This window comes from Panthera uncia, chromosome B4, assembly GCF_023721935.1.
Source record: "Panthera uncia isolate 11264 chromosome B4, Puncia_PCG_1.0, whole genome shotgun sequence".
NCBI classification, from domain to species: domain Eukaryota; kingdom Metazoa; phylum Chordata; class Mammalia; order Carnivora; family Felidae; genus Panthera; species Panthera uncia.
Window position 1 is genome coordinate 67736758 of NC_064809.1, and position 26131 is coordinate 67762888.

General features: G+C 37.6%; 2 protein-coding genes across 9 annotated transcripts in view; one reads left to right on the forward strand and one right to left on the reverse strand.

Annotated features, from left to right (window-relative positions):
• The window catches only part of YAF2 (YY1 associated factor 2), a 76744-nt gene that overhangs the window by 11686 nt on the left and 38927 nt on the right, over positions 1-26131 (reverse strand). For 2 of the 8 annotated variants that reach the window (XR_007456647.1, XM_049625320.1), the window contains one exon: positions 320-619. The exons of 4 other annotated variants lie outside the window; for them this stretch is intronic. The gene's annotated coding sequence lies outside the window, so the exon portion shown is untranslated. Of the gene's footprint in view, positions 1-319; positions 620-3886; positions 5458-26131 lie in introns of those variants that run through there. 2 more of the 8 variants (XR_007456646.1, XR_007456644.1) reach the window with 2 other exon arrangements.
• On the forward strand, positions 22955-23409 carry LOC125918978 (60S ribosomal protein L30). Its single transcript, XM_049625323.1, has one exon. It carries the CDS (start codon positions 23008-23010, stop codon positions 23353-23355), a length of 348 nt encoding a protein of 115 aa, XP_049481280.1. The 5' UTR covers positions 22955-23007; the 3' UTR covers positions 23356-23409.

Below are 26131 nucleotides of genomic sequence, written 5' to 3' on the forward strand. Positions count from 1 at the left end.
TTTCTCCTGTAGTCTGGGGGAGCATTCTGCAGCCTGCTCAAAGACTCTTTCTCTCCCAGGCTTTCTGAAGTAGATCTTTTTTTTTTCTTTTTTTTTTTTTATAAATCCGTTTTTGAGATTTTGTGATGGAGAATAAGAAGGAAATTAGAAAGACACTAATGAGAGAGGTTTTGTTTTGTTGGGTTGTGGGGGTTGAAGAGGTTTTGAGAACTGTAGGTTGGGAGCAAAACTATTATGTGAGGACAGAGGTGGAAGAGGGAAAATGATAACTAAAAAAATGTTGCTAGGGCTCTCTTTTCACAGTTTCAAGAAACACAAATAAAGGATTTGCTACTTTATTTTACAATTGTAAAAAAACAAACAAAAAAAAAAAGAATGAGCTAATCTGCAAAATAATTAGCTTTAGTGGTTTTCCTTCCATGCATGGTCTATTTGTTGCACAGAACCCATTTATGTAACATGTTATTTTAGATTTTTTTAATGATAAAATATTTTTAAAAGAAATGTGCATCAAGTATTTGCAGCACTTCTGCAGAATCCTGGTCTTCTACACTCCTCTGTAATGCTGTTGATCCTTCCATGGCTGTGTTCTATCTCCCCAACAACTGGATTCTTATCCCTACATGAGAAGAGATCAGTAATCTCACTTATTTTTGTATCCCCAGCACTAGTACAGATCTTGTATCTCGATATTAATGATCATTAAAAATACCAGTTAAACATGATGCATAATAAATACAACTATTAATCATATGGACACTGATTTGATGAGGTGCCAACTTTTGAGAATTCACTTTCTTGAAAAATTTGCTGTTGTCATCTTCTGAGCAATTTACTTCTTTTTCATGAAAATGGAATGAAGGGTTTAATGTACATGTCTGCTTTCTATAAAAATGTATTACTAAATCAAAAAATAAAAAGTGGTTTTCTCCAACTTCAAAATATGAAATAATCTACTCTGCTAATACTAGCACTATTTGACTTACCAGCAAAATTCAAATATTACTGATAGTAATGATATTCAAACTCTGTTATTGTTTTTCCAGAAGAATCATTATGCTAACAAAATTTTACAAGGAATGTCAATATATTAAACTAAAACAAAAACAAAACCTAACTTCTATTTGAAATTGCTGTGGAGACTCCTGAACCCACATCTGCTCAGTGCTCATCCTCCAACTTCCCAGTTATCCCTGAAGTATGGCTGTGAGAAATACTAGTCAAAAACCACTGGTACAAGGTATTCACACTATACCACTTAAATTTACACCTCAGGTACTACATACTCTTTCTTCTTGTCACTTGCCTCAGTGTGCTTACAAAATGCAAGGAACAATAGTCTTCATCATTTCAAGAATCTGAGTATTCTGAAGAGTTTTTACTTTAAGGTCTATATTTAATTTTCTTTTTTTTTTTTTATTTTTTTTATTTTTTTTTATTTTTGGGACAGAGAGAGACAGAGCATGAACGGGGGAGGGGCAGAGAGAGAGGGAGACACAGAATCGGAAACAGGCTCCAGGCTCCGAGCCATCAGCCCAGAGCCTGACGCGGGGCTCGAACTCACGGACCGCGAGATCGTGACCTGGCTGAAGTCGGACGCTTAACCGACTGCGCCATCCAGGCGCCCCTATATTTAATTTTCAACATCAAACACTTCTGCAAAAACCCTGAACACATTTTTCCCTACTAAACTCCTGGGAAGTAGCAGCAGGGGAGACTTGATTCTTTGGCAGCTACTAAGAAGGTCTTGGTAAGGAGAGACAAAATAAATGACTACATCACCTTTTAGAAAAACTAGGTTAGAGTGTTCAAGCAATTAAATCTGACAAACCCCTCAAACCAATAACCACCACCACAGTTCCCTTAATCTGAAAGACTAAAGACACTCTCTAGAGTTCAAACAGGTCCTCCTCACTTTTCCTTCTCCTCAGGCAAACAACTATCAAGTCTTTTCAATTTTTCTTTCGCATTATTGGAATGGCTTCCCCTTACCATTCTCATGACTACCACTCTCACCCAACCCAACCGCAGCCTTCTATATTATCTACTTGATGGACTTTTGTCTTCTCCCCTCCAATCCAAGATTACTCTTCCTTACATTCATTTATTTAACAAATTTTTATTAAACTGTTCAAATCACTGTTCCGAGCACTGAATTTACTTTTACTGTGTGCCATGTTATCATGGGGTGACCTTGATTCTTATTTCAGAGAGAATAGAAGCTATTTGATGAAATCTCCACAATCTCCTATCTGTGCCCATATCCTCTAACTTCCCTATCCGTATTACCAATCACAGTCATGCCTCTATCCCTTCTCCCTTCTCCAGGACACCATTCCTGCTACTGACCTCCTTTCTTTCCTGCTTCAGTGATACTTCTTTCTGTAAATAGGTTATCCCTGTCAACATACAAACACAAAACAGTAGCTCTTACCTTAAAAAAAGGAAAGGAAAAACAACTCTTCCCCTAAGTCCACATACCTTTTTAGCTACTGCCCCATTTCTCTGTTCTCCTTTCTACTATAAGCATCAAATGGTTTGTCTATAGTCACTTTCAACACCTCTTTCCTCCATCCTCTGAACGTGCTCACCTCCATCAGGCTCTTGTCCCTACCATTTTACTAACACCATTACTTTCAAGATCACCAACAATCACTTTACCATATCCACTGGTCAACTGTAGTTCATTCCTTGCTCAGTCTTTTCAAAAGCAGCATTTGACTGAGTTTATCACTCCTTTATTTCGGGTAAAACTTTCTTCACAAGCCTCCAGAATGCCACACAATTTTTCTCCTGCATCACTGGCTACTCTTTCCCAGTCTCAATTATTGGTTCTTTTCCTTCTTTTACAATTTCTAAAATTTGGAGTGCATCAGGACTCAGTCTTCAGGTATCTCTTCCATCTACGTTAACCCTCAACGACAGTGCTACTCATGGTGTGGTCCACTAACCAAACCAAGGTATTAGCACTGAGGAGACTAGTACAGATGGAGATTTGCAGACCTTGCCCAAGAACTACAGATATTTTTTATGCACACAAAACTCAAGAAGTGCTATTCAGGGTGACCTCATTCAGTCCTTGCCTTAAATATCATCTGTACAATAGTTCTCAGCCCAGGCTCCACATTAGAATTAATTTACAATACTTTTTAAAAATAACTATGCCTGGGGGGGGGGGGGTTAAATATTGTTAAATTTTACAAGTAGAATAAGATTTGTAAAAATGAACAGATAACTTAAGAAAAAACTAAATTTTTTTTAACTGAAACTACTACATTGAACATTAATTTTAATAATCAAAGTAGTCCCTGAATAATCTTTTCTGGGCATAAGAGCTTTCCCCAAGGACACACACACACACACACACACGCACACACACACAAAACCCCTCATGTTGAAACATGAAAAAATTGTGATCCATTCCACCCTAAGATATTTACCCAGAGAAGGAAATATATATCCATACAAAGACTTCTTTATGAATGTTCACAGCAGCTTTATTTGTAATGGCCAAAAACTGAAAACAAACCAAATGTCCACCAAGAGATGAATAAAGAAATTACGGTACATTCATATAATGAAATACTGCTCAACAACAGAAAGGAATGAACTGACACACTCAACAACACAGCTGAATATCAAAACAATTATGCTTAAAGAGGCCATAGAAGACTATATACACTGTTGTGACTCCATCTATGAAATTCTAGAATATGCAAACTAATCTATAGAGAAAGCAAATCAATAGTTGCCTAGCAACTGAGGATGGGAAAGAGGTAGGCACAGGAGGGAAGAATTAAAAAGGGGTACAAAGAAATTTCTGGTGATAATGGATATGTTCACTATCTTAACTGTGGTGATGGTTTCACAAGTATATTCGTATGTCAAAACTTATCAAATCGTACACTTTAATTGTGTGCAGTATACTGTATGTCAGTTATACCTCAATAAAAGCGGTTTTTAAAAATGTTTAACCTAACTGGTAATCAAATTAAAAAATGCCCCAATCCTGAGATAAATCAATGCATCCAAGGTTGAGAACTGATCTATACAACTCCAAAATTTGTATCACCAACCCCAATGTCTCCCCTAAACCCTAGACTTACATAACCAACTGCCTATTTAACATCTTCACTTCAATGTCTAGTAGCAACTCAAAATAACTTAGCTTATTCAAAACTACTTCTAATTCGTTCCTTCTTCCACTCTTCCAGTCTCTCACAGTCTTCCTATCTTGGTAAATAAACTCCATTTTTCCAGTTGCTCAGACCAAACACATGGTAGCAGTCTTCATTCTCCACTTTCTCTCACACTCACATCTAATTTACCAGCAAATGCTTTCTACTCTACCTTCAAAATAGATAGAGAATTGGATTTCTCACCAACCCCACTGATGCCACCCTCCTATTGCCACTTGCCCCTGATTCTTCAACTGCTTTGCTATAGACTATTCTCTCACAAAGCAGCCAGGTGATCATTCCAGATATAAATCAAATTATATCACTCAAATTATATCACTCCTCTGCTTAAAACCATTCATTGGGTTCCTCTTCCCCATCTAAACCCCTTCCCCCCTTGTTACACTCTGGCAACCAGAGTATATGGCAATTGAAAATAAAATCCAAAATTCTTGCTCTAGTCTGAAACCCTACATGATTCAGTCTCTCCCTCCACCTCATCTTCTTTAATCTCCCCTCCGGAAACCTCTATTCCTGTGTCTCAGTTGGCTTGGGGTGCCACAACAAATACTGTAGACTGTGTGGGTTAAACAACAGAAATTTATTTTCTCACAGTTCTGGAGGCTACAAAGTCCAAAATCAAGGTCCAGCAGGGTATGGCTTCTGGTGAGTGCTTTCCTTCTGGTTCGCAGAGAGCCTCTTTCTCACTGTATCCTCACATAGTAGAGAAAGACAGAGATCACCCTTTTCCTCTTCTTATAAAGTCACTAATTCTATCACACCTTTCACCAATCTTTATGAACTCATTTAACCTGATTTACCTCCTAAAAGCCCTATCTCCAAATATAGCATACTGGGGATTAAGACTTCAACATATAAATTTAGGGGGAGGGGACACAATTTAGTCCATAATATCCAACCTCAATAGCCTTCTACTCCTGCCTGAGGATTTCCCCTACTTATTATTCCCCTCTGCCTATCCACTCCCTCACTTCTTCCAGGTCTCTGCTCAAATGCCAGCTGGCAGTTAAGTCTTTCCTAACCTGAAATAAAATAACACTCTCCCCTCCAACTCTGCTCCCCACTCTGCCCATTACTCTGTCTCTCTCTGTATGCTTTCTTTTCTTCAAAGCACTTGTTTCTACTTACCATGTTATATATTATTAGCTTATTGCCTGTCTTCCTCTACCAGAAAGGAATATAAGCTCGCTATCACCCCCATAATTATAAACGGGGACATTTTCCTGTTTCATCTGGTTCACTGCTGTTTGCCCTGTGCCTGCAGAATTAAAAAAAAAAAAAAGAAAGAAAGAAAGAAAGAAAAAAAAAATCCAATGTGTTTTTAATGGATAGGTGAATGTTAAACCCTCCTACTAAAAAATTTCCAGGGACCCTAAGTGATCCTAAGGCAGTTTTTACAAGCCTGGCTATACATTAGCATCACAAGGAGTCTAATAAAAATTACAATACTTGGGCCCCACCTAGACCAATGGAATTAACACCCTCAGGAGTTAAACCTGGTATTTTTCAAAGCTTCTGAGTTGGTCATACTGTCACTGGCCTACAGAATAAGATCAAAGTGCTGGCTGGCTACGTTGTCAGATCTCTCCAAATCAGACTCCAGAATTTGGATCTGTCCAGTAAAGCAAGTTACTACATTTCGAATTGTACTTTCCTAATGCATCCTGGATCCCATCTTTTCCAAACAGCCTTAACTACTCTGGTCTATATACATCTCTCCCCTCTCTGAAACCCGATAGCACATGTAGACTATGTCAGATTATCATATTAAATACACATATAACTATATAATGAAATATAATTTATTCCCATTTTTAAACTACTTACATTTTTTTAGCCCCCACAAGTGCCATGGACATACTGAACACATGCTGAATGAACAGTTTCTTCATAAAATTATCTCCTTTTCAATTTATATGAAACCAGAGAAAGGGTACATACTCAAACCCTCCTGTTAAGAACCACTTAGGGGCTCCTGGGTGGCTTGGTCGGTTAAGTGTCTGACTTCAGCTTAGATCATGACTTCACGGTTTCTAAGTCATGGCTTCATGACTTCTGTGCTTGACAGCTCAGAGCCTAGGGCTTGCTTTGGATTCTGTGTCTCCCTCTCTCTCTGCTCCTCCCCCGTTCATGGTCTCTTTCTCTCTCAAAAATGAATAAATGTTAAAAAAAAAAAAGAACCACTTAAATTACCAGTTATAAAATAAGTAAGTCACAGGGATGAAAAGCATAGCATAGGGAATATAGTCAATAATATCCTAATAACTACGTGACAGATGGTAACTACACTTAGGGTGGTTAGCATTTCCTAATGTACATAATTGCTGAATCACTATGTTGTAAACCTGACACTAATGTCAACTATTTATCAATTAAAAACAATTTTTTAAAACAATCAGCAGGATTCTTAACCCTGACCACACATTGTAATCTTCTGATGAGCTCTTAAAGCAAGGGGCCTGACTTTTAGGGGCTCTGATTTATTTAGCCTGGGTTAGAGCCCAGGTATCCTTTTTTGGCTCATTTTTCCAGTTTCCAAGGTGATGCCAACGTGTAGGAAAGGTTGAAAACCAATGACTAAAAACATCAAATCTAGATGCTCTTCTTTTTCTAAATAAAGACACTGGCAATATTAAAAGATGTTATTTGATTTTAAAGTCTGTAGAAAACATCACTCATATTTTCCAAGCCTTTATGATATGAACTTACATGTCCATATATGATATGATATGGATAGCACACTTATTGATCAAAATAGGTCTATTTTTAGCTAAAACAAATCTTACCTGGAAATTAATTTTCTTTTATTTATGGTTGACTTTCCATTCTTGCAACCTATATTTATGGAGGACTTATTGGTACAAGCTATTTTTCCTAAGTTTCTCTCTTTTCCTTCATTCATTTACTCATTCATGAAAATGGCAGGCAATTATTGTGTCAGGCAGTCTTCTGAGTTGGTTCCCAATAAGCCCTACCTCCTGGTATTCATGCTCTTGTCTAATCCCCTCGCTGTCAGTAGGCTGGATCTAATAAAGTGCTTCTAACAAACAGAGATAACAAAATTAATTGATGCTACTTCCAAAATCAGGTTACTAGAAGACTCTAGCTTCCATCTTGCTCACACTCTCCTGCCGTGTTGTGGACTCTCTACAGAGTGGCTCACATGACAAAGAACAGTGGAAGCCTCTGGTCAACAGAGGAACTGAGGCCTGCCAACAGGCTGGAAGTAATTCCTCCCCCAAGCATGCTTTGAGATGCCTGCAGCCTGTGAGAGACCCTGAATCAGAGGACCCACGTGAGTTACACCCAGATTCCTGACTGGCAGAAACTGTGAGGTAGTTAATACTTGTTGTTTTAAGCAGCTAAGTTTTGAGGGAATTTGTTATGTTCCAACAGATAACTAATATATGTATTGACACCTACTAACATTCCAAGTAACAAGATGCCATATGTTACAGAAAATCTAGTGTCTATCCTGGAGGAAGGTTTCTTTGATACACCACTGAAACTTTACGTATTACAAAGAAGTTATGGTACTGACTTAGCTCACCACTGGACTACAACAAATTAGCCATCAGATTATAGCACCTTTAGTGTGGGACAAGCTGTCCCAGGCTTCAAGTTACTGAAGTAAATGCTTGATATGTCCTTCACTTAATGTCTTCATACAGCTGTTCTAGTTGGTATTTCTTTGCTCCTCTGTAGTGTTCACCTTTATTTTGTGCTGTCAGTTATTCCTGTTGCACAGTTTACTGTGTCTTGTCTCTCCTTATTCCTTTGCCCTACTGCCTTTCCTCTGCTTCTTGGTCCAGTGTGGGTTAAGACACTGATTTTCAAAGTCATCATCAGACAGTAGTACTGGTTCCTTTCATTTTACCTCTCCTTTACTTTTACCACCCAGACCTGTTACTTCCTGTGTTCTTAGAACAGCTTAGCACAACATTCCAAAGCATGGTCTGTGTACCACTAGTGGGCCCTATCAGTCAATCAAGTAAAAGCACTCTGGTATAATCACAAATTTAAAAAGATCAATTATGATTTTTCACAGAAATTCTGTTATTTTGTAAAAATCCAAACTCATAAAAGTAGAGATGAAAATAATTCCAGAAATGCCAAAATTCAGAATAATGATGTAAAGTAAACACTGAGCGAGAGATTTCAACAGAACACAGAATGTCAATCAGAGTGATTAGGGCAGGTGAATCTGCAAGTGTTAATGTGTGCACTAGTACCTGGAAAATTAAAGTGTACTGATAAATATCTAAAAACTGGTTTTAATAAACCAGCATTCTTTTGCCTCTAGTGACAATATAATCCTTTGTCAAAAAGTGCCACGAAGTATCAAAGCTTTTGAATAATTTTCGTAATTACTGGCAAACCAAATAAGTTTTTACAAAACAAAAACAAAATACAGTCTTCAGTGTAAAACTGATTCATTCTGTCACTAAAAACAGAGAAGTCTAAAACCACAAAGGCATCATTCATAGCTGTACTTATAATAGCAAAAACATTATAAAGAGAAGCTTTAAAAAACACATTCACAAAGTTGATGACATGTTTGAAGAGAAAGCATAAGGCACAAAATCCTTTTAATAAATGGTAGAGCTGGGCAATGTATAGTAGTAATAGCATATAATGTAGAAGAGTTAATACTATTACATGTTCACACTAGATTTTTTGCTTTACAGTTAGAACCACAAATATGAAAAAATATCAATCAGTTCTTGTTATATCACAGACAATCTATCTGATAGAGAAGTGATCAACGACTGATTTATCATTGATATCCCAACCTACAGAAAAGGTACCGCCAGTAGAGTGAAACTATATTAAAAACTGTGAACTATGCACAAGGTGGGCTGGGATCAGTACTGACAGAATACCAGCTATTTGTGTAGGTATGCAGTTTTTATAAAAGAGGTTATAATTACTTGCCTAATCCATATGTTGCTTTAGACCTCAATGTATATAGCTAGCAATCAAAAATACACCTCCCAACTTTGATTCATTATTATCAGAATGGTCATAATATCTTTTCTACACAAAGAAAACACTGAATATATTTTCTACCTTAATATAAACTGTTGCAGGAAAAAGTGTTTACATTTCTTCAAGACACTAATAACATCTGAAATGATCATTTCTGCGATTTCTAACACTTGCTCAAGTAGTATGCATATCTGAGCAGTATGTTTAGCATCTTGAATAGCATGAATATGTTGACTTAGGGTGCAATACAAAAAAAGTTAATTTTAGTTTAAGAAAAAGCCAGATATCCAAGAGATTGACTTTCCCACTAAGATTAACCAGAAAACTAATTAATATTGCATTTGTCACTGCCTCAATCTGAAATATTCAAACTCTCAACATTGTAGGGAGTCAAGGTTCATCAAGAATCTGAGAGTAAAAAAAACAGCCTAAGAAATTATCTATAAATTAGGGTCATATTCAATCTGAATATCTAGAATTATCTGAATAAGCCATTACTTGTTACCATTTCAGCAAATTATAATTTTAAGTTAGCAGAACTTAAGGGCAGGAAAATAACCATAAAATTTGGAGAACCTGATTTATAGTTCAAGTCCATGAGCTCTATAAAAACTTAGTAAACAATATCTTTCACAGATGTGACTTATTATAAATAACTATTTTTTAAAATACTACTTTTAATTACTTTAAGTTTATTTTTTTAATGTTTTATTCATTTATTTTGAGACGGAGTGGCAAAGAGAGAGGGAGAAAGAGAGTCCCAAGCAGGCTCTGCACTGTCAGTGCAGAGCCCTACAGGGGCTCAGTCTCATGAACTCCAAGACCATGACTTGAGCCAAAATCAAAGGAAGGACCCTTAACCAACTGAGCCACCCAGCACACCTTATTTTTATGTCTTATTTTCAGAGAGAGCAGGAGCAGGGGAGAGGGGCAGAGAAAGAAAGAGAGAAAAAGAGAAAGAGAGAGAGAGAGAGAGAGAGAGAGAGAGAGAGAGAGAGAGAATCTTAAGCAGGCTCCATGCTCAGCACAGAGTCTGACATGGGGCTCGATCCCATGACCCTGGGATCATGACCCGAGCCGAAATCAAGAATCGGATGCTCAACCAGATGACACCCAGTACCCCTAAGTTTTTTTTAATTTACATGACGTTGTGGTATGCTTATATATCCTCTGTGTTCCAAGGATACTTTAAAATTGAGATTCAATGGCATAATGTTTAAGAGCCTGGTTCTGAAATAAGTCTGCCTAGAGTGCAATCCTGCTCTGATACTTAAAATCTCATTTGTCTGTGAGAAGCAATATTGTGAGGAGTGAAACTTGTGAACATGAAAACATCTTAACACATTGTGTTATACATAATAAGCATTAAAGATTAATAATAAACTATTATTTATTTTTGAAGTTTTTCAGATAATTGAATATATGAAAAAGCTGAAAGCTGCTAATTTGTGAAGATAACACTAAAATTTGATTTAGAAATGCATTCTTATAAGAGTTTGTCTCTCTGTCATTCTGTAATATCTATTTTTTTAGCCTCATGGTTTTACATATAACTTTTTTTTTATTTATTAGCATGTCTGAGAAACTTTCTAGATTTGTCAAGATTTTTGTAAAATCTCAAAATAATTTGCAAACTTGATTTTCATATACATTTATTATCAAGTATGAATGTGCCATCTTTAGTTTTAAGGCAGTTTTCTAACGAATAAGAAAACTCGTTACAAAAGAAATTGTTACAAAAAATTGTTACCAAAGAAATGAGAGTTATAAGTACAGACAATAACATTTGTTTATCTTTCTGTATACTTCCTTTAGAAATTCACAGGATTTTAATGTTAATTATCTCAGAACCCCACCCAATCACACATATAATAATGAAAGCATTGCAAATGCTGTTAATTAATAAGCACCCAAACCATTATGAATCAATTACTCCAGCACCAAGTTTGATACCCAGTGGGTGTTCAATAAACATTTGTTGAATTGAAATGAATTGACACAACAAACTTGAATTGAGCCTCCTGTGGTTGTTCATTTCTCTTCACAATCTGCATTTTATAAAGAAAGCAACAAATTTACTAAGGGAAGTCAATGTCATTTAATTGACAGAGTCTAGCTTAGCCAGTCATGATTAAAGAGGATGGTATTTTCTTGTATTATTGAAATTACACATAAACCCCTTACAAAGGGATTCTGATGTATGTAAAGTATTTCAGCTAGGATTCACCAAGTATTATGATAGTCCCATCCTTACTTTTGCTATTTTTTTTTCACAATTTTATTTTTTTAAATTGACACCCAAATTAGTCAGCATATAGTCCAACAATGATTGTAGGAGTAGATTCCTTAGTGCCCCTTACCCATTTAGCCCATCCCCCCCCCACACCCCCTCTAGTAACCCTCAGTTTGTTCTCTATATTTGAGTCTCCTATGTTTTGTCCCCTTCCTTGTTTTTATATTATTTTTGTTTCCCTTCCCTTATGTTCATCTGTTTTGTCTCTTAAAGTGCTCATATGAGTGAAGTCATATGGTATTTTTCTCTAATTTCACTTAGCAAAATACCCTCCAGTTCCATCCATGTAGTTGCAAATGGCAAGATTTCATTCTTTTTGATTGCCAAGTAATACTCCATTGTGTGTGTATGTGTATATATATACATATACGCACACCACATCTTTATCCATTCCTGTATCGATGGACATTTGGGCTCTTTCCATACTTTGGCTATTGTTGATAGTGCTGCTATAAACATGGGGGTGCATGTGTCCCTTTGAAACAGCACACCTGTATCCCATGGATAAATGCCTAGTAGTGTAATTGCTGGGTCGTAGGGTAGTTCTATTTTTAGTTTTTTGAGGAATCTCCATACTGTCTTCCAGAGTGGCCGCATCATACTGTTTTCCAGCTTGCATTCCCATGTAACATCTATTTTTTTAATGTTTATTTTTGAGAGAGAGAGAGAGAGCGACAAGAGTGTGAATGGGAGCGGGAGGGGCAGAAAGAGAGGGAGACACAGAATCTGAAGCAGGCTCCAGGCTCTGAGCTGTCAGCAGCTGTCAGCTGTGTGATGCTGGGCTTGATCTCACAAACCACAAGATCATGACCTGGGCCAACATCAGATGCTTAACCGACTGAGCCACCAAGGTGCCCTATATTGTCATTTTGAAATAAAATGGGACTCTGAAGTCCCAATTTGGAAAAAACTAAAAGCTACTTGGCTTATTTCATCTTTGTTTTGCTCAATTCTAGAGTAGAGATAGACAACTAGCACTAGCCTTGAAGATGACCCTGATGAGCCTCGTTATCTCTTGGCATTAACCCCTTTCCTCCCACACTCAACAGTGCTGATGTGTGTATCCAGAAGGATACTGCAGAAATCACTAAGTGGGATTTTTGAGGCTAGGTCATAAAATTCACAGTGACTTCCATCTTGTTCACTCTTGGATCACTCAGTGTGGGAGAAGCCAACTGTTATGTCATCAGGACACTGAAGCAGGCCTACGGGGAAGTGCAAATAGCAAGGAACTAAGGCTTTCTGCCAACAACAGCCAGTGTGACAAGCCATCTTGGAAGCAGATGCTGCAGCTGAGTCAAGCCTTCAGATGCGGCAGCCTCATTTGACATCTTAATTGCAACCTCATGATAAATCCTGAGCCAGAACTATTAAGCTAAGCTGCTCCAAATTCGTGACTCACAGAAACTGTGAGCAAATCTTTTGGGATGGTTTGTTAAACAGAAATATATAATAAATCTGTTTGCCAAAAATCCATGTGAAAAGAGTGGTTTCTGGTATGGGAAGGAGGAGCACAGATGAGACAAACAGGGAGCAGAATGGGAGTACAGGTAATTAAAAAGTGAATAGAATAGGGACACCTGGGTGGCTCTGTCAGTTAAGCGTCGAACTTCAGCTCAGGTCATGATCTTGCAGTTCTTGAGTTCAAGCTCTGCATCAAGTTCTTGTGCTGACAGCTCAGAGCCTGGACCTTGCTTCATACTCTATGTCTTCTCTCTCTCTACCCCTGCCCTGCTTGTGCTCTGTCTCTCTCTCAAATAAACATTAAAAAGAAAAAAAAAAGTAATATATCAATGCAAAGTGTTCAAAGTGTTTTTGGCTATCATTTCTAGGTTTCTTTTTGTTTTGTATTTTGAGAGAGTGAGAGAAGAGAGAGAGAATCCCAAGCAGGCTCTACACTGTCAGCACAGAGCCTGACGTGGGGCTCAAACTCACGAACCATGAGATCATGACCTGAGCTGAAATCCAGAGTCAGCCGCTTAACCAACTGAGCCACCCAGGTGCCTCTATTTCCAGGTTTCTAAGATGATTTTGTTTTAACTTTTTTTTAGTTTATTTATTTTGAGAGAGACAGAGAGCACAGCAGGGGAGGGGCAGAGAGAAGGAGAGACAGAATCCCAAGCAGGCTCCGAGATGTAAGCACAGAGCCTCATGCGGGCTTGAACTCACAAACCTGGAGATCATGACCTGAGCTGAGATCAAGAGTCAGACACTTAACTGACTGAGCCACCCAGGCGCCCTGGTTTCTAAGATGATTTTAATTTTCTTCTTTGTCCTATCTCTATTTTCTACACCTTTAAAAAATGTTTTACTTTTTGAAATAAAAACAGAAACTTTCAAAGTATTCATATGTATAATTTTATTATATAATACTTTACTTGAAAATAACTGAAGGTCAATTATTAAGATCACTATTCACTTCAAAGCTTCACCTGTATGCAAGATACTGTGCTAAATCCAAGAAGGGGCTAAAAAATGAAGACAATATGGTTCCTAACATCACGGAGCCTCTGTTTTAGTGGGAAAACAGACATGAGGGATCCACTAATGGCCTAGAACATAGTACACTCTCGGTAAATATTTGTTGAATAAATATGAAAGGTAGGACACACTAAAAGAGCACACCTACAACTGGGAGAGTCAGAGTGGAAAAGAAAACTGTTAGAGAAGCCTTCCTGAAGAGCTTATACTTAAATGGCACATTAAGTTGCAGAATTTCAACACATGGGACTGAAAAGAAGGGCAATTAAGACAGAGGGAGCAAAGGGGCACCTGGATAGCTCAGTCGGTTGAGCGTCTGACCTCAGCTGAGGTCACGATCTCACAATTCGTGGGTTCGAGCCCCACATCAGGTTCTGTGTTGACAGCTCAGAGCCTGGAGCCTGTTTCAGAGTCTGTGTCTCCCTCTTTTTTCACCCCTCCCTTGCTCACACTCTGCCTGTCTCAAAAATAAAACATTAAAAAAAATAAAAAAAGAGGGAGCACTATGAGCAGCCACAATGTCAAGAGGATGCGTGGAATTTCCAGAGCATTTTCAGAAACCCATAATTAGTAAATAAGCTAGCATTGCTAGAATACGGATATTATAATAGGGAACAAAGCTGGAAAGGCAAGTTGGAACCAGGATATGGAAAGTTGTGACTTATATATTAAGTTGCCTGAAGTCTGGATTTCTTTTTTTTTTTTATTTTTTTTAAAATTTTTTTTTTCAACGTTTTTTATTTATTTTTGGGACAGAGAGAGACAGAGCATGAACGGGGGAGGGGCAGAGAGAGAGAGGGAGACACAGAATCAGAAACAGGCTCCAAGCCATCAGCCCAGAGCCTGATGCGGGGCGCGAACTCACAGACCGCGAGATCGTGACCTGGCTGAAGTCGGACGCTTAACCGACTGCGCCACCCAGGCGCCCCGTGGATTTCTTTTGAAGGAATAGGGAGCTATCACAAGTTCAATCCATAAGGTATTCTATTTTTGCATGTGTTTGAAATGTTATTTAATAAATAAAAAGTTTAAAAAACAGAATCCATTTTTGAATCCTCGCTGCTGATAATGAAAGGTGGTCAGACTTGAAATAAGGAAACCAATATGAAATTATTACCATATTTGAGAGAGAGAGAGAGAGAGACGATAAGTGTCTAAAGTAGGGCTCTGGGGTTTAAACGGGCTATGTGAGAGAATGTGAAGAAACCCACTCAGGAGTCTAATTGGATCTGGGGCTCTTGAGACAGAGAGGAGGAGGCTTTGAGATATCAAGGTTTAAGGCTGGATGATTAGAGGCATGATGATGCCACAATAGCAGAAACATATTTAAAGTCTCCTATTTAGCCTTGTGTATGTATATATTTGAGTGCGTGTATATGTGCACGTATGTACACATATATATACATATTATCTATAACCTGTTAAATGTTATACACATTATATATTATAAACATAATATATAATGTATTTGTAGCAGATATAAAGTCCTTAAAAATTTTACTTTCCTGGTTATGTTTCTCAAGCTATTATTAATATCAAATGGAATTTCATAAATATTAACTGAGCATATATGCTACAGATAGGGAAGGTAAGCAAACCCACACTAAGTATCAGAGGAAAATTAACCTACTATAAGCACCTTTTGTCGATAATTCATATACAAATAATCAGTCCAAAACAAACAACAGGATCAATAATGAATATATAACAGTAGCACATTCTTTCAAAATAAAATTAGTTACATTTAACTTTGAAAGTGTTAGAACACAAATCTTGAGCAAAACTGCCTGTTTTAATTTACTTTTGTCATTTTCTTTAGATTTTTTCTACTTGAGATGCCTGTAATCACAAATTTCATTCTAATTTAAAAAATAAATTTTTTTTTTTTTTTTTTTGGAGAGTGAGAGAGCACACATGAGCACAAGTAGGGGAGAGGCAGAGAGAGACGGAGACACAGAATCTGAAGCAGGCTCTAGGCTTTGAGCTGTGAGCACAGAGCCCAATGCAGGGCTCGAACTCACAAACCATGAGATCATGACCTGAGCTGAAGTCGGACACTTAACCGGCTGAACCATCCATGTCCCCCTAAAAATGTCCTTTTAAAGATAGCTATTCCTATAGTTTGAAATATTTTTAAATTTAAACCTAATAACACCAATCACTGCTAGTTTACTTCTTTATGATCATATATTTTCTATGTATGTATATGTATATTACATATTACTATTACATTTTCACAATTAAGAGTCATAAATCAACAAATGACTTTCTTCTATCTGCTAGTAGATGATTTAATTCAGCCTGCGTTAAGTTCTCCAAAATTTGGATTGATGACGACTGAAATTTATGACATGATACCGTATTTCTTAGAAAAACCACATTCTGAATAAACATTCATGTTTGCTAAGACAGACTTAATTAGCTCTAATCAGTTAAATTATATCAAACCAGTAAGTAAACAACTTGGTTTGTACACAAGTGAGCTGAATTACTTTAGAATTAATAGGTCATAATGACATATTCCAAAATAACTGAAAAGGGGAAGTTAAGGTTTAACAGGAAATATAAAGAAACATGCAACAAAAAGAGGCTCACCTAAAGAAGAGAGGAAAAGACTACAGAAGAGATTTCTGCTTCTGAACAGAGAGTCCTAATTTAGGAAGGACAAATATCGTCTATTCTCATTATATCTCAGCCAAACACAAGTGAACTCCCAGCTTCTCTTAGGGAATGAGGATAGGGGGTTGGGCAAAGTAGGTGAAGGGGAGTGGGAGATACAGATTTCCAGTAACGGAGTGAGTAAATCACAGGGATAGAAGGTACAGCATAGGGAATACAGCCTTGTATGGTGACAGAACGGTAGCTATATTTGTGGTGAGCACAGCATAAATACAGACTTGTGGATAGCATAAACATAGACTTGTGGAACCACTATGATGTATACCTGAAACTAATGTAACACTTTGTGTTAACCAATAAAATGAGAAAAAGAACAGAAGTGTAATAGGCTCCCCAAAGGGGGTAAATAAAAAGAAACTTGACAAGACTACCTTTTAATCTCACATAAAATATGTGCTAAATGGAAGCTATGTGCAGAAATTTCTGTTTGACAGGTCACAAATATAATTTACTAAAAAAACAGTGCTACTGAGTTAATACAGACCAACAATGACCACAAATTAACACAGTTCTTTGAAATAACTTGAAATTCCTAAAAAAAGGATTTTCTTAACATAGAATTTACTAATTATCAGAGTTATCAAATATATTTAGCAATTCACTGGTTTGTAATTCAATGCAAATGAAAAGATACCACCACTTTAATATTCAAAGTTATATGCACTCAAATGGAAAATATAAGACCTATGCATTTTATTGTATGTTGATTATACTTTATTAAAAAATGAAATGTAGCAAGATCTTAGTTATGAGTAACTGAGAATGAAGGGCTTATATAAAATTTATATTCCAGCTGACTAAAGCATACATTTAAAAATTCCAAATGTTTAAATTCTGTTCCTATAATTTGTTACATGCTTCACTGTCTTAGTAAATAGTATAATGTATAAAAGCTATGAAAGGTGTCTTACGTGTGCCAAAGATCAATCTAAGCTCTACATCCACTAATTCATTTCATTACAAATTCCTTTTCACATGATGAGGAAACTAAAGCTCAAAATGCTCAAGAAACCTGCCATGATCATATTCCAAGTCACATTCAACTCTCGTCTGCCTGATTCTAAAGTCCATACTTTATTTTTTTTTCTCAGCCTTATTAAGATACATTTGACAAACAAAAATTGTATACAGTTAAAGTGTACAACATTGTTTTGATACATGAGTATACTGTAAAATGGCTACCATACCCAAGCTAATTAACATATCCATCAGCTTGTTTTGTTGTGGTGGTGAGACCACTGAAGATTTATTCTTTTAGCAAATTTTAAGTATACAATACAATATTGTTAACTATAATCACCATGTTGCACATTAGATTCTCTAGAACTTACTCATCCTGCATAACAAACTCTGTACCTTTTGACCAACATTTCCCAGTTTCTCCCACTCCTCAGGAGCCACCACTCTGTTCTGCTTCTTTTGAGTTCTTTTTTTTTTTTTTAATGTTTATTTATATTTGAGAGAACCAGAGAAAGAGCATGAGTGGAGGAACGGTAGAGAGAGGCAGACACAGAATCCTAAACAGGCTCCAGGCTCTGAGTTGTCAGCACAGAACCTGACGGGGCTGGAACTAACTAGCCGTGAGGTCATGACCTGAGCTGAAGTCAGATGCTTAAGTGACTGAGCCACCCAGGCACTCTGAGGGTTCATCTTTTTTAGATTCCACACGTGCATGAGATTATGCAGTATTTGTCTTTTTACAGCCATGCTTTCTACATGTCACAATGCTGTGCAGTTGTGATAAATCATGAGCCACCCTTCAGAACTTCATACATGTCTCACCAACGGGGGGCCATTAAGATGTTTTGGCCATCTCCTCTTACATGAAAGGGCAGTTCCAGGATGCTGTGCCATTCTAACTGGTAATTCTTTTGTCTCCTATCTTGTTATCAGTTACCACTGCTTGGTATATCTGCTTTTGGCAACCTTAAATGATCACATTCACAACTCCCAATCCCAAGCTGCTTCTAATTTAATATCTACCACAACCAAAGAAGAATCAAAAGTTGCCAAGAAGATCCTCTCAAATTTGTGATCATGTTTTATTTTATTTTACTTTATTTTTTTAACGTTTATTTTTGAGAGAGAGAGAGAGACAGAGCAAACGGGGAAGGGGCAAAGAGAGAGGGAGACACAGAATCCAAAGCAGGGTCCAGGCTCTGAGCTGTCAGCACAGAGCACGATGCAGGTCTCAAACTCATGAACCATGAGATCATGATCTGAGCCAAAGTCCTGAGCCAACGTCGGATGTTTAACTGACTGAGCCACCCAGGCGCCCCAGTGGTTGTATTTTATAAAATAATTGTTTTGTATCACTGTAAAGGACAACATAGAAAACTGCATAAAACAGAATAAAGTTGTAATTTTTATTTATCTTTTTATTTTTTTTTAAAGTTTATTTATTCTGAGAGAGAGAAAGTGCATATGAGCAAGTGGGGAAGGGTCAGAGAGAGACGGAGAGAGAGAATCCCAAACAGGTTCCATGCTCAGCAAAGGGCCTGACATGGGGCTCGATCCCACAACTGGGAGATCACAACCTGAGCCAAAAACCAAAGGTCAGACACTCAACCAACTCAACCACCCAGGCACCCTGAGGTTTTTGTTTTGAGGTTTGAGAAGGTTTTGTGATTTGGTTTCTGGGTCCTGCTTTTGTTATTAACTTAAAATTTCATTGTAGAGTATGTGGTTGATAATGTTTCTACTTTTTTTTTCCGGTGTTCTTTCTAGTACTTATTTTTTTTAATAAATTAAAAAAATTTTTTTCAATGTTTATTTTTGAGAGAAAAAGAGAGACAGAGCATGAGCAGGGGAGGGGCAGAGAGAGAGGCACAGAATCCAAAGCACTCTGAGCTGTCAGCACAGAGCCCAACGCAGGGCTCAAACTCATGAGCTGTGAGATCATGACCTGACCCAAAGTCAGATGCATAACCGAGTGCCCCAGGCACCCCTCTAGTACTTATTTTTTTAAATGTTCCATGGGAAATTGAAAAGGCACTTTTTCTTTTTACAATAAGAGTATATTTATTATTTCAGATTTATTGATTATATGATTCATATTGTCTACTTATTTATCTCTGATATGACAAGGACTAAAAGACATTAAAAAAATTTTTTTAATGCTTTATTTATTTTTGAGGCAGAGAGAGACAGAACATAAGCAGGGGAGGGGCAGAGAGAGAGGGAGACACGGAATCCGAAGCAGGCTGCAAGCCCCAGGCTCTGAGCTGTCAGCACAGAGCCCAACGCAGGGCTCAAGCTCACAAACCACGAAATCAAGACCTAAGCCGAAGTCAGATGCTTATCCGACTGAGCCACCCAGGCGCCCCTAAAACACATTTTAAAGTCTCCCATTACTGCTGTATTTCTCTCCCTCCTTGGATTTAATTTTCACTTTGCATATTCCAATGCTTCATTTTTAAAAAATAAAGATTTGTAGCTGTCTTTATATTAGTAACTATATCTTTGACTATTACAAAGTGCTTATCTTTCTCACCTGGTGTTTACTACTTTTAATTAGCTTTGTCTAGCAATACCATCCACTGATTAATTTGTTTATATTTGCCTAATATCTTGTTTTCACTATATCCATTTGCTCCCAACCTTCTTAGTAATTTTGTTCCAGATGTGTTTCTAATAATATTCATTGTATAGTTGAGTTTTGTATTCTACCTAATCTGAGTCTTGCTTAATAACTGAGCTTATGTTGTGGGCATTTATTGCTTTAATAAGCACATGTGGTCTTCTTTTTGTTTTCTGGGGTTTTTTTCTTTCCATGTTTATTTTTTTGTTTTCCATTTTTTGTTATACAGTTATTTCACACATTAAACTAATGTTTACCGAGCACCTACTCAGCACCAAGCGCCATGCTTGATGTTATGGCAAACAAAAAAGTGTAATGGCAAACAAACAAGTTAGCTACATATACAATTACAAACTGTTATTTCGTTCTTGCCTGTCCCACTTGAACACCATGAGCAACTGCAACAGGAGTGAGGGTAGGTAAGGCCTTCAAAGATGACTGCTCACATGATCCAACATGCTCTGATTTAAATAATGCAAAGGAGTTGCCCCAGTAAAAGACTGGGAGAAAGACTGTATGTGGCAGAAAGTAAACACTGAGTGTACAAAGGCAGCAAAGAACTTGTTGCCTTATAAAAACTGAAAGTTTGTAACATTGGAGAAAATACTGAAGAACTGCCTGAGATCAAGAGGTAGGCAGGCTGGACGCAGTTTATAAATAGGCCAAGTTAAAGAATCTGAATTTTATTCTATATTCAATAGGTATCTTGAAATACGTTTAAGGAGAGAAGTGATTTCCATCATATTTCCATTTTAAAACTAGAGAATGATGGGGCACCTGGGTGGCCCAGTGGGTTGAGCGTCCGACTTCGGGTCAGGTCATAGTCTTGCAGTTCTTGAGGTTGAGCCCCACACTGGACTCTGCTGACAGCTCAAAGCCTGGAGCCTGCTTCGGATTCTGCTCCTTCCTCTCCCTCTGTCCCTGCCCTGCTTGTGCTCTCTTTTTCTCTCAAAAATAAATAAACATTAAAAAAATTTTTTAAACTGTAGAGAATGAACTAAAGCATAATATATTTGGAATTAGAGAGATGGAGTGGTACACTATTAGAGTGGTCCAGACAAGTGACGATGGTGGCTTGGAGTAGTTGGCAAATGGTGGAGATAAATGGAAGTAATGACACCCAGAAATTTTAATCAAGGTAGTACTATCACTCTTTCTCTTCTCCTTTCCCCCAACTTCGGAGTTTTATAGTCTACTTTTAGTTCTATTCAACATTACTTTCACATATAGTATAATTTGGTTGTTTTCATAATAAAGACATCCCTGTTCAGTAATTATTTATTATTAAATATATATTGCCACCAGGCAACATTCTAGACATGAGACTACAGCAAAGAAGAAAATTCTTATCCTCACAAAGCTTACAAGTTGTGGAAAAAAAAAATAAAACTAAGCCTTCCTTATGTATATGATTGTGTCCTACCATTATATTCAAAATCAGTAATGTTAAAACATTTTTTTGGTGTAATTCATTCATTCACTCAACATTTACAAAATACTATCTATATACCAGGTCCTATTCTACAGGTATACAGAAATACCCCTCATGGAGCATACCTACATTCTAGTAAAGGCAGACAAGCATATACATTTTATTTATATACATGTGTGTGTATATACATATACACATACGTGCACATACACACACATATTATTATTATATTATTGTATTACAAATATTATTAGGTAGTAGCAGAAGAAAACTTAAGCAGGGTACAGAAAAAGAGAGCTACACAGCAGTGCTATTTTTCTACAGGGAAAATCAGAAAAGCACCTCTAGTAAGGTTATACTTAAACAGAGTCCTGAACGAAATGAAGGAGTAAACCATGGAGATACCTAGATGTGAAAAATTCCAGGAAAGACAAGACCAACTTGCAAAGGCCCTGTGGTATAAGGCTGGCAGGTTCGAAGAACATGAAGGTGACCAAAATGTCTCAATTGCAATGAGCGAGAGAGGAAATGATAAAATAGGTATGAAGAGGTCCCAAGGACCAGGTCATGTAAGGCCTTCCTTTCGTACAATGAAAAGAACTTGGAATATTATTCCAAGTAGAATGGGAAACCAAGTAGAATGCAAAAGTTCTGAAAAAGAGAATAATATGATCTGACTAAAATAAAAATTGCCTGGTTGCCCTTTTCGAACAGTCAAATTCCAGAACACTGTCAACACCAAATCCTGGAGAGGAGGTGGAGCAACAGGAAGTCTCCCTCACTACTGGTGGGAATGTGCAAAGGAACAGCAACTCTGGAAGACAGTTTGGCAGTTTCTTACAAAACTAAACATACTTAACCATATAATCCAGCAATTATTCTCGTTGGTATTTACCCAAAGGAGCTGAAGACTTATGTCCACATAAAAACGTGTACGTGGATGTTTATAGCAGGTTTATTCGTAATTGTCAAAACTTGGAAGCAACCAAGATGGTTTTTTTCAATTTTTTTTAATGTTTGTTTATTTTTGAGACAGAGAGAGACAGAGCATGAACAGGGGAGGGTCAGAGAGACAGAGAGACACAGAATCCAAAGCAGGCTCCAGGCTCTGAGCTGGTAGCACAGAGCCTGACACGGGGCTCGAACTCACAGACCGTGAGATCATGACCTGAACCGAAGTCGGACGCTCAACTGACTGAGCCACCGAGGCGCCCCCCAAGATGGTTTTTAAAAGGTGAATGGATACATAAAATGTTGAACATCCAGACAACACAAGATTACTCAGTCTAAAAAGAAATGGGCTGATTTTGGCGGTTGCTTCTGGTTGGGTCCGCCCCGCACCTAAGGCAGGAAGATGGTGGCCGCAAAGAAGACGAAAAAGTCGCTGGAGTCCATCAACTCTAGGCTCCAACTCGTTATGAAAAGTGGGAAGTACGTGTTGGGGTACAAGCAGACTCTGAAAATGATCAGACATGGCAAAGCGAAACTGGTCATCCTCGCCAACAACTGCCCAGCCTTGAGGAAATCTGAAATAGAATACTATGCCATGTTGGCCAAAACTGGTGTCCATCACTACAGCGGCAATAATATTGAATTGGGCACAGCGTGTGGGAAATACTACAGAGTGTGCACCCTGGCTATTATTGATCCAGGTGATTCTGATATCATTCGAAGCATGCCAGAACAGACTGGGGAAAAGTAAATCACGTAAAATTTTTCGTTAATAAAATTGGCTAGAGCTTGTTTTAAAAAAAAATAATAATAAAAAAATAAAAAATAAAATAAAAAGAAATGGGCTATCAAGCCATCAAAAGACATGGATAAACCTTAAATGGATATTACTAAGTGAAAGAAGCCAATCTGAAAAGGTTACATACTGTATCATTCCAACTATATGACATTCTAGAAAAGACACAAGTATAGACAGTAAAAAGATCAGTGGCTGCCAAGGGCTGGGGGGAGGGAGAGATGAAAAAGCAGAGCATCAAAGATGTTTAGGACAGCGAAATTATTCTATACGACACTATAATGGTGGATACACATCATTACCTATTTGTCTGAACTCACAGAATGCACAACACCAAGAATGAACCCGAATATAAACAAAGGACTTTGGGGGATAATGAGGTATCAACAGAGGTTTATCACTTGTAACAAATATACCACTCTAGTAAGGATGATGATAATGGGGGGGCGGGGGGTGCACTGTGCCAAGTGTGCGGGGCAAGAGGTGTATGCAAAATTTCTGCACCTTCTGCTCAATTTAACTGTGAATTTAAAACTGCTCTTAAAAAGTGACTATAAATAGTATGAATGACATATCCCTTTGGAAAACTGCCTAGGGGAGATTTTAAAGTAATGTTCCTCTTAAGGGTTCTTAAGCCATCACATTTAGAATTTGTGGCCCACAAGACAAAGCTTTGAGACAAGAAGATCCATAATTAAATTTTGGCTCTACTACTGAATAGCTTCTGTTCTCATGTAAGTCATTTAACCTGTCTGGACTCTACTTTCTTGGTAAAATAATTACAATGATAATAGTCATTCTACAAAGGGGTTTGTGAGGTTCAAATTTAAATAGCTTTGGAAACTTAAAACAAACAAAAACTACCTGGCTGCTATTTAGAGAACAGATGGTAGGAGAGCAGACTGTACTCACAGGAACCAATTAGGAACTTACTGTGATGGGCAAGCAGGAGACAGTGGTGGCCTGTAACAGGATGGCAACAGCAGAGGGTGAAAGAGGTGGAATTCTAAATATATTTTTGGAGGTACAGTATATAGGATTTATAAATGAATAGGAGGATGTAGAGGGTAAGAGAGAGAGAGTGAGGAGAGAACGTGTGTGTGTCATCAAGAGAGGGGGAATCTGGGGAGAGAACTGTAAGTTCAATTTTGCACCTATTAAGTTTGAAATTCCTAGAAGACAAAATGAAGTTATCTAAATAATTGCCTAATAATTATCATGTAAAGAAATGTGATGTTCATGCCCAACTTATTGAAAACACTCACTGTTTTGCAGTCACACCTTAAACATGCATATGGGGAATATCAATATCTTCTAAACTCCAACATTAGTTAAGATATTATACCAACAGGTGTTTACATCAAGACAAACATGGTTTCAACCCCTAGTTTACAGTTTAGTGCAAGAAACAGAAAGATAACCAAGCACTTAAAATATATGCATTGTTAGTATGGGAAAAGTCCAAAACATAAGAAATTTAGGTAGAGACAAAAACTTCTGGCTAGATGTCAGAGTTCTCAGTAAATAAGGGAGAATACTCAGGAAAGCAGTACAGGCTTGACTCATAAATTAATATAATCACTAGATAAATTATTTTAACTAGTTATTTATATGCACAACTTACTAGCAAGTAACACTTTAAGAATGGTATTATACATTAAATATAACTTCGATATAAAGTAATACATATGGGGGCGCCTGGGTGGCTCAGTCGGTTAAGCGTCCGACTTCACTCAGGTCACGATCTCACGGTCCGTGAGTTCGAGCCCCGCGTCGGGCTCTGGGCTGATGGCCCAGGGCCTGGAGCCTGCTTCCGATTCTGTGTCTCCCTCTCTCTCTGCTCCTCCCCCGTTCATGCTCTGTCTCTCTCTGTCTCAAAAATAAATAAACGTTAAAAAAAAGAAAAAAAAATTAAATAAAAAATAAATAAATAAAAAAAAAATAAAGTAATACATATGCAACCACGTTGCGCTAAAATGAGAGGTTTCTAAAAAGTATTACTGGGGGCACCTGGGTGGCTCAACTGGTTACGCATCTGATTCTTGGTTTCAGCTCAGGTCAGGGTATCATGGTTCATGAGTTCAAGTCTCACATCAGGCTCCTCGCTGACAGTGGAGCCTGCTTGGGATTCTGTCTCTCCCTGTCTCTCTCTGTCCCTCCCCCACTCACTCTCTTTCTCTCAAAATAAATAAATAAACTTTAAAAAAATAAAATCAAAAGTAAAAAGTTTTACCAGAACCTAAAGAAGTAAAAAGTAAGTAGATACTGAAATTCGACCAAAAAAAAAAAATCTCTCAGGAGAGTCCACCCAAGTTGAAACTGGAGGATGAACAGAATTGGAAGAGTAAAAAGAATATTCTATACCACAGAAATCAGATAAGCAAAGACTCAGAATTAGTAATTATTAAAAGAGGGGCACCTGGGTGGCTCAGTCAGCTAAGTGTCTGATTTTGGCTCAGATCATGACCTCATGAACTCATGATGTCATGAGTTTGAGCTCCACATTGGGCTCTGAACTGATAGTGTGGAACCTGCCTGGGATTCTCTCTCTCCCTCTCTCTGCCCCTCCCCCACTCGTGTTCATTCACGCGCTCTCTCTCAAAAAAAAAAATACACTAAAAAAAAAAACTATGTCTGTAAAAAAACAAATTATTAAAAGAACTTAGAGAAAGGGGTGCCTGGGTGGCTCTGTCGGCTGAACGTTGGACTTTGGCTCAGGTCATAATCTTGT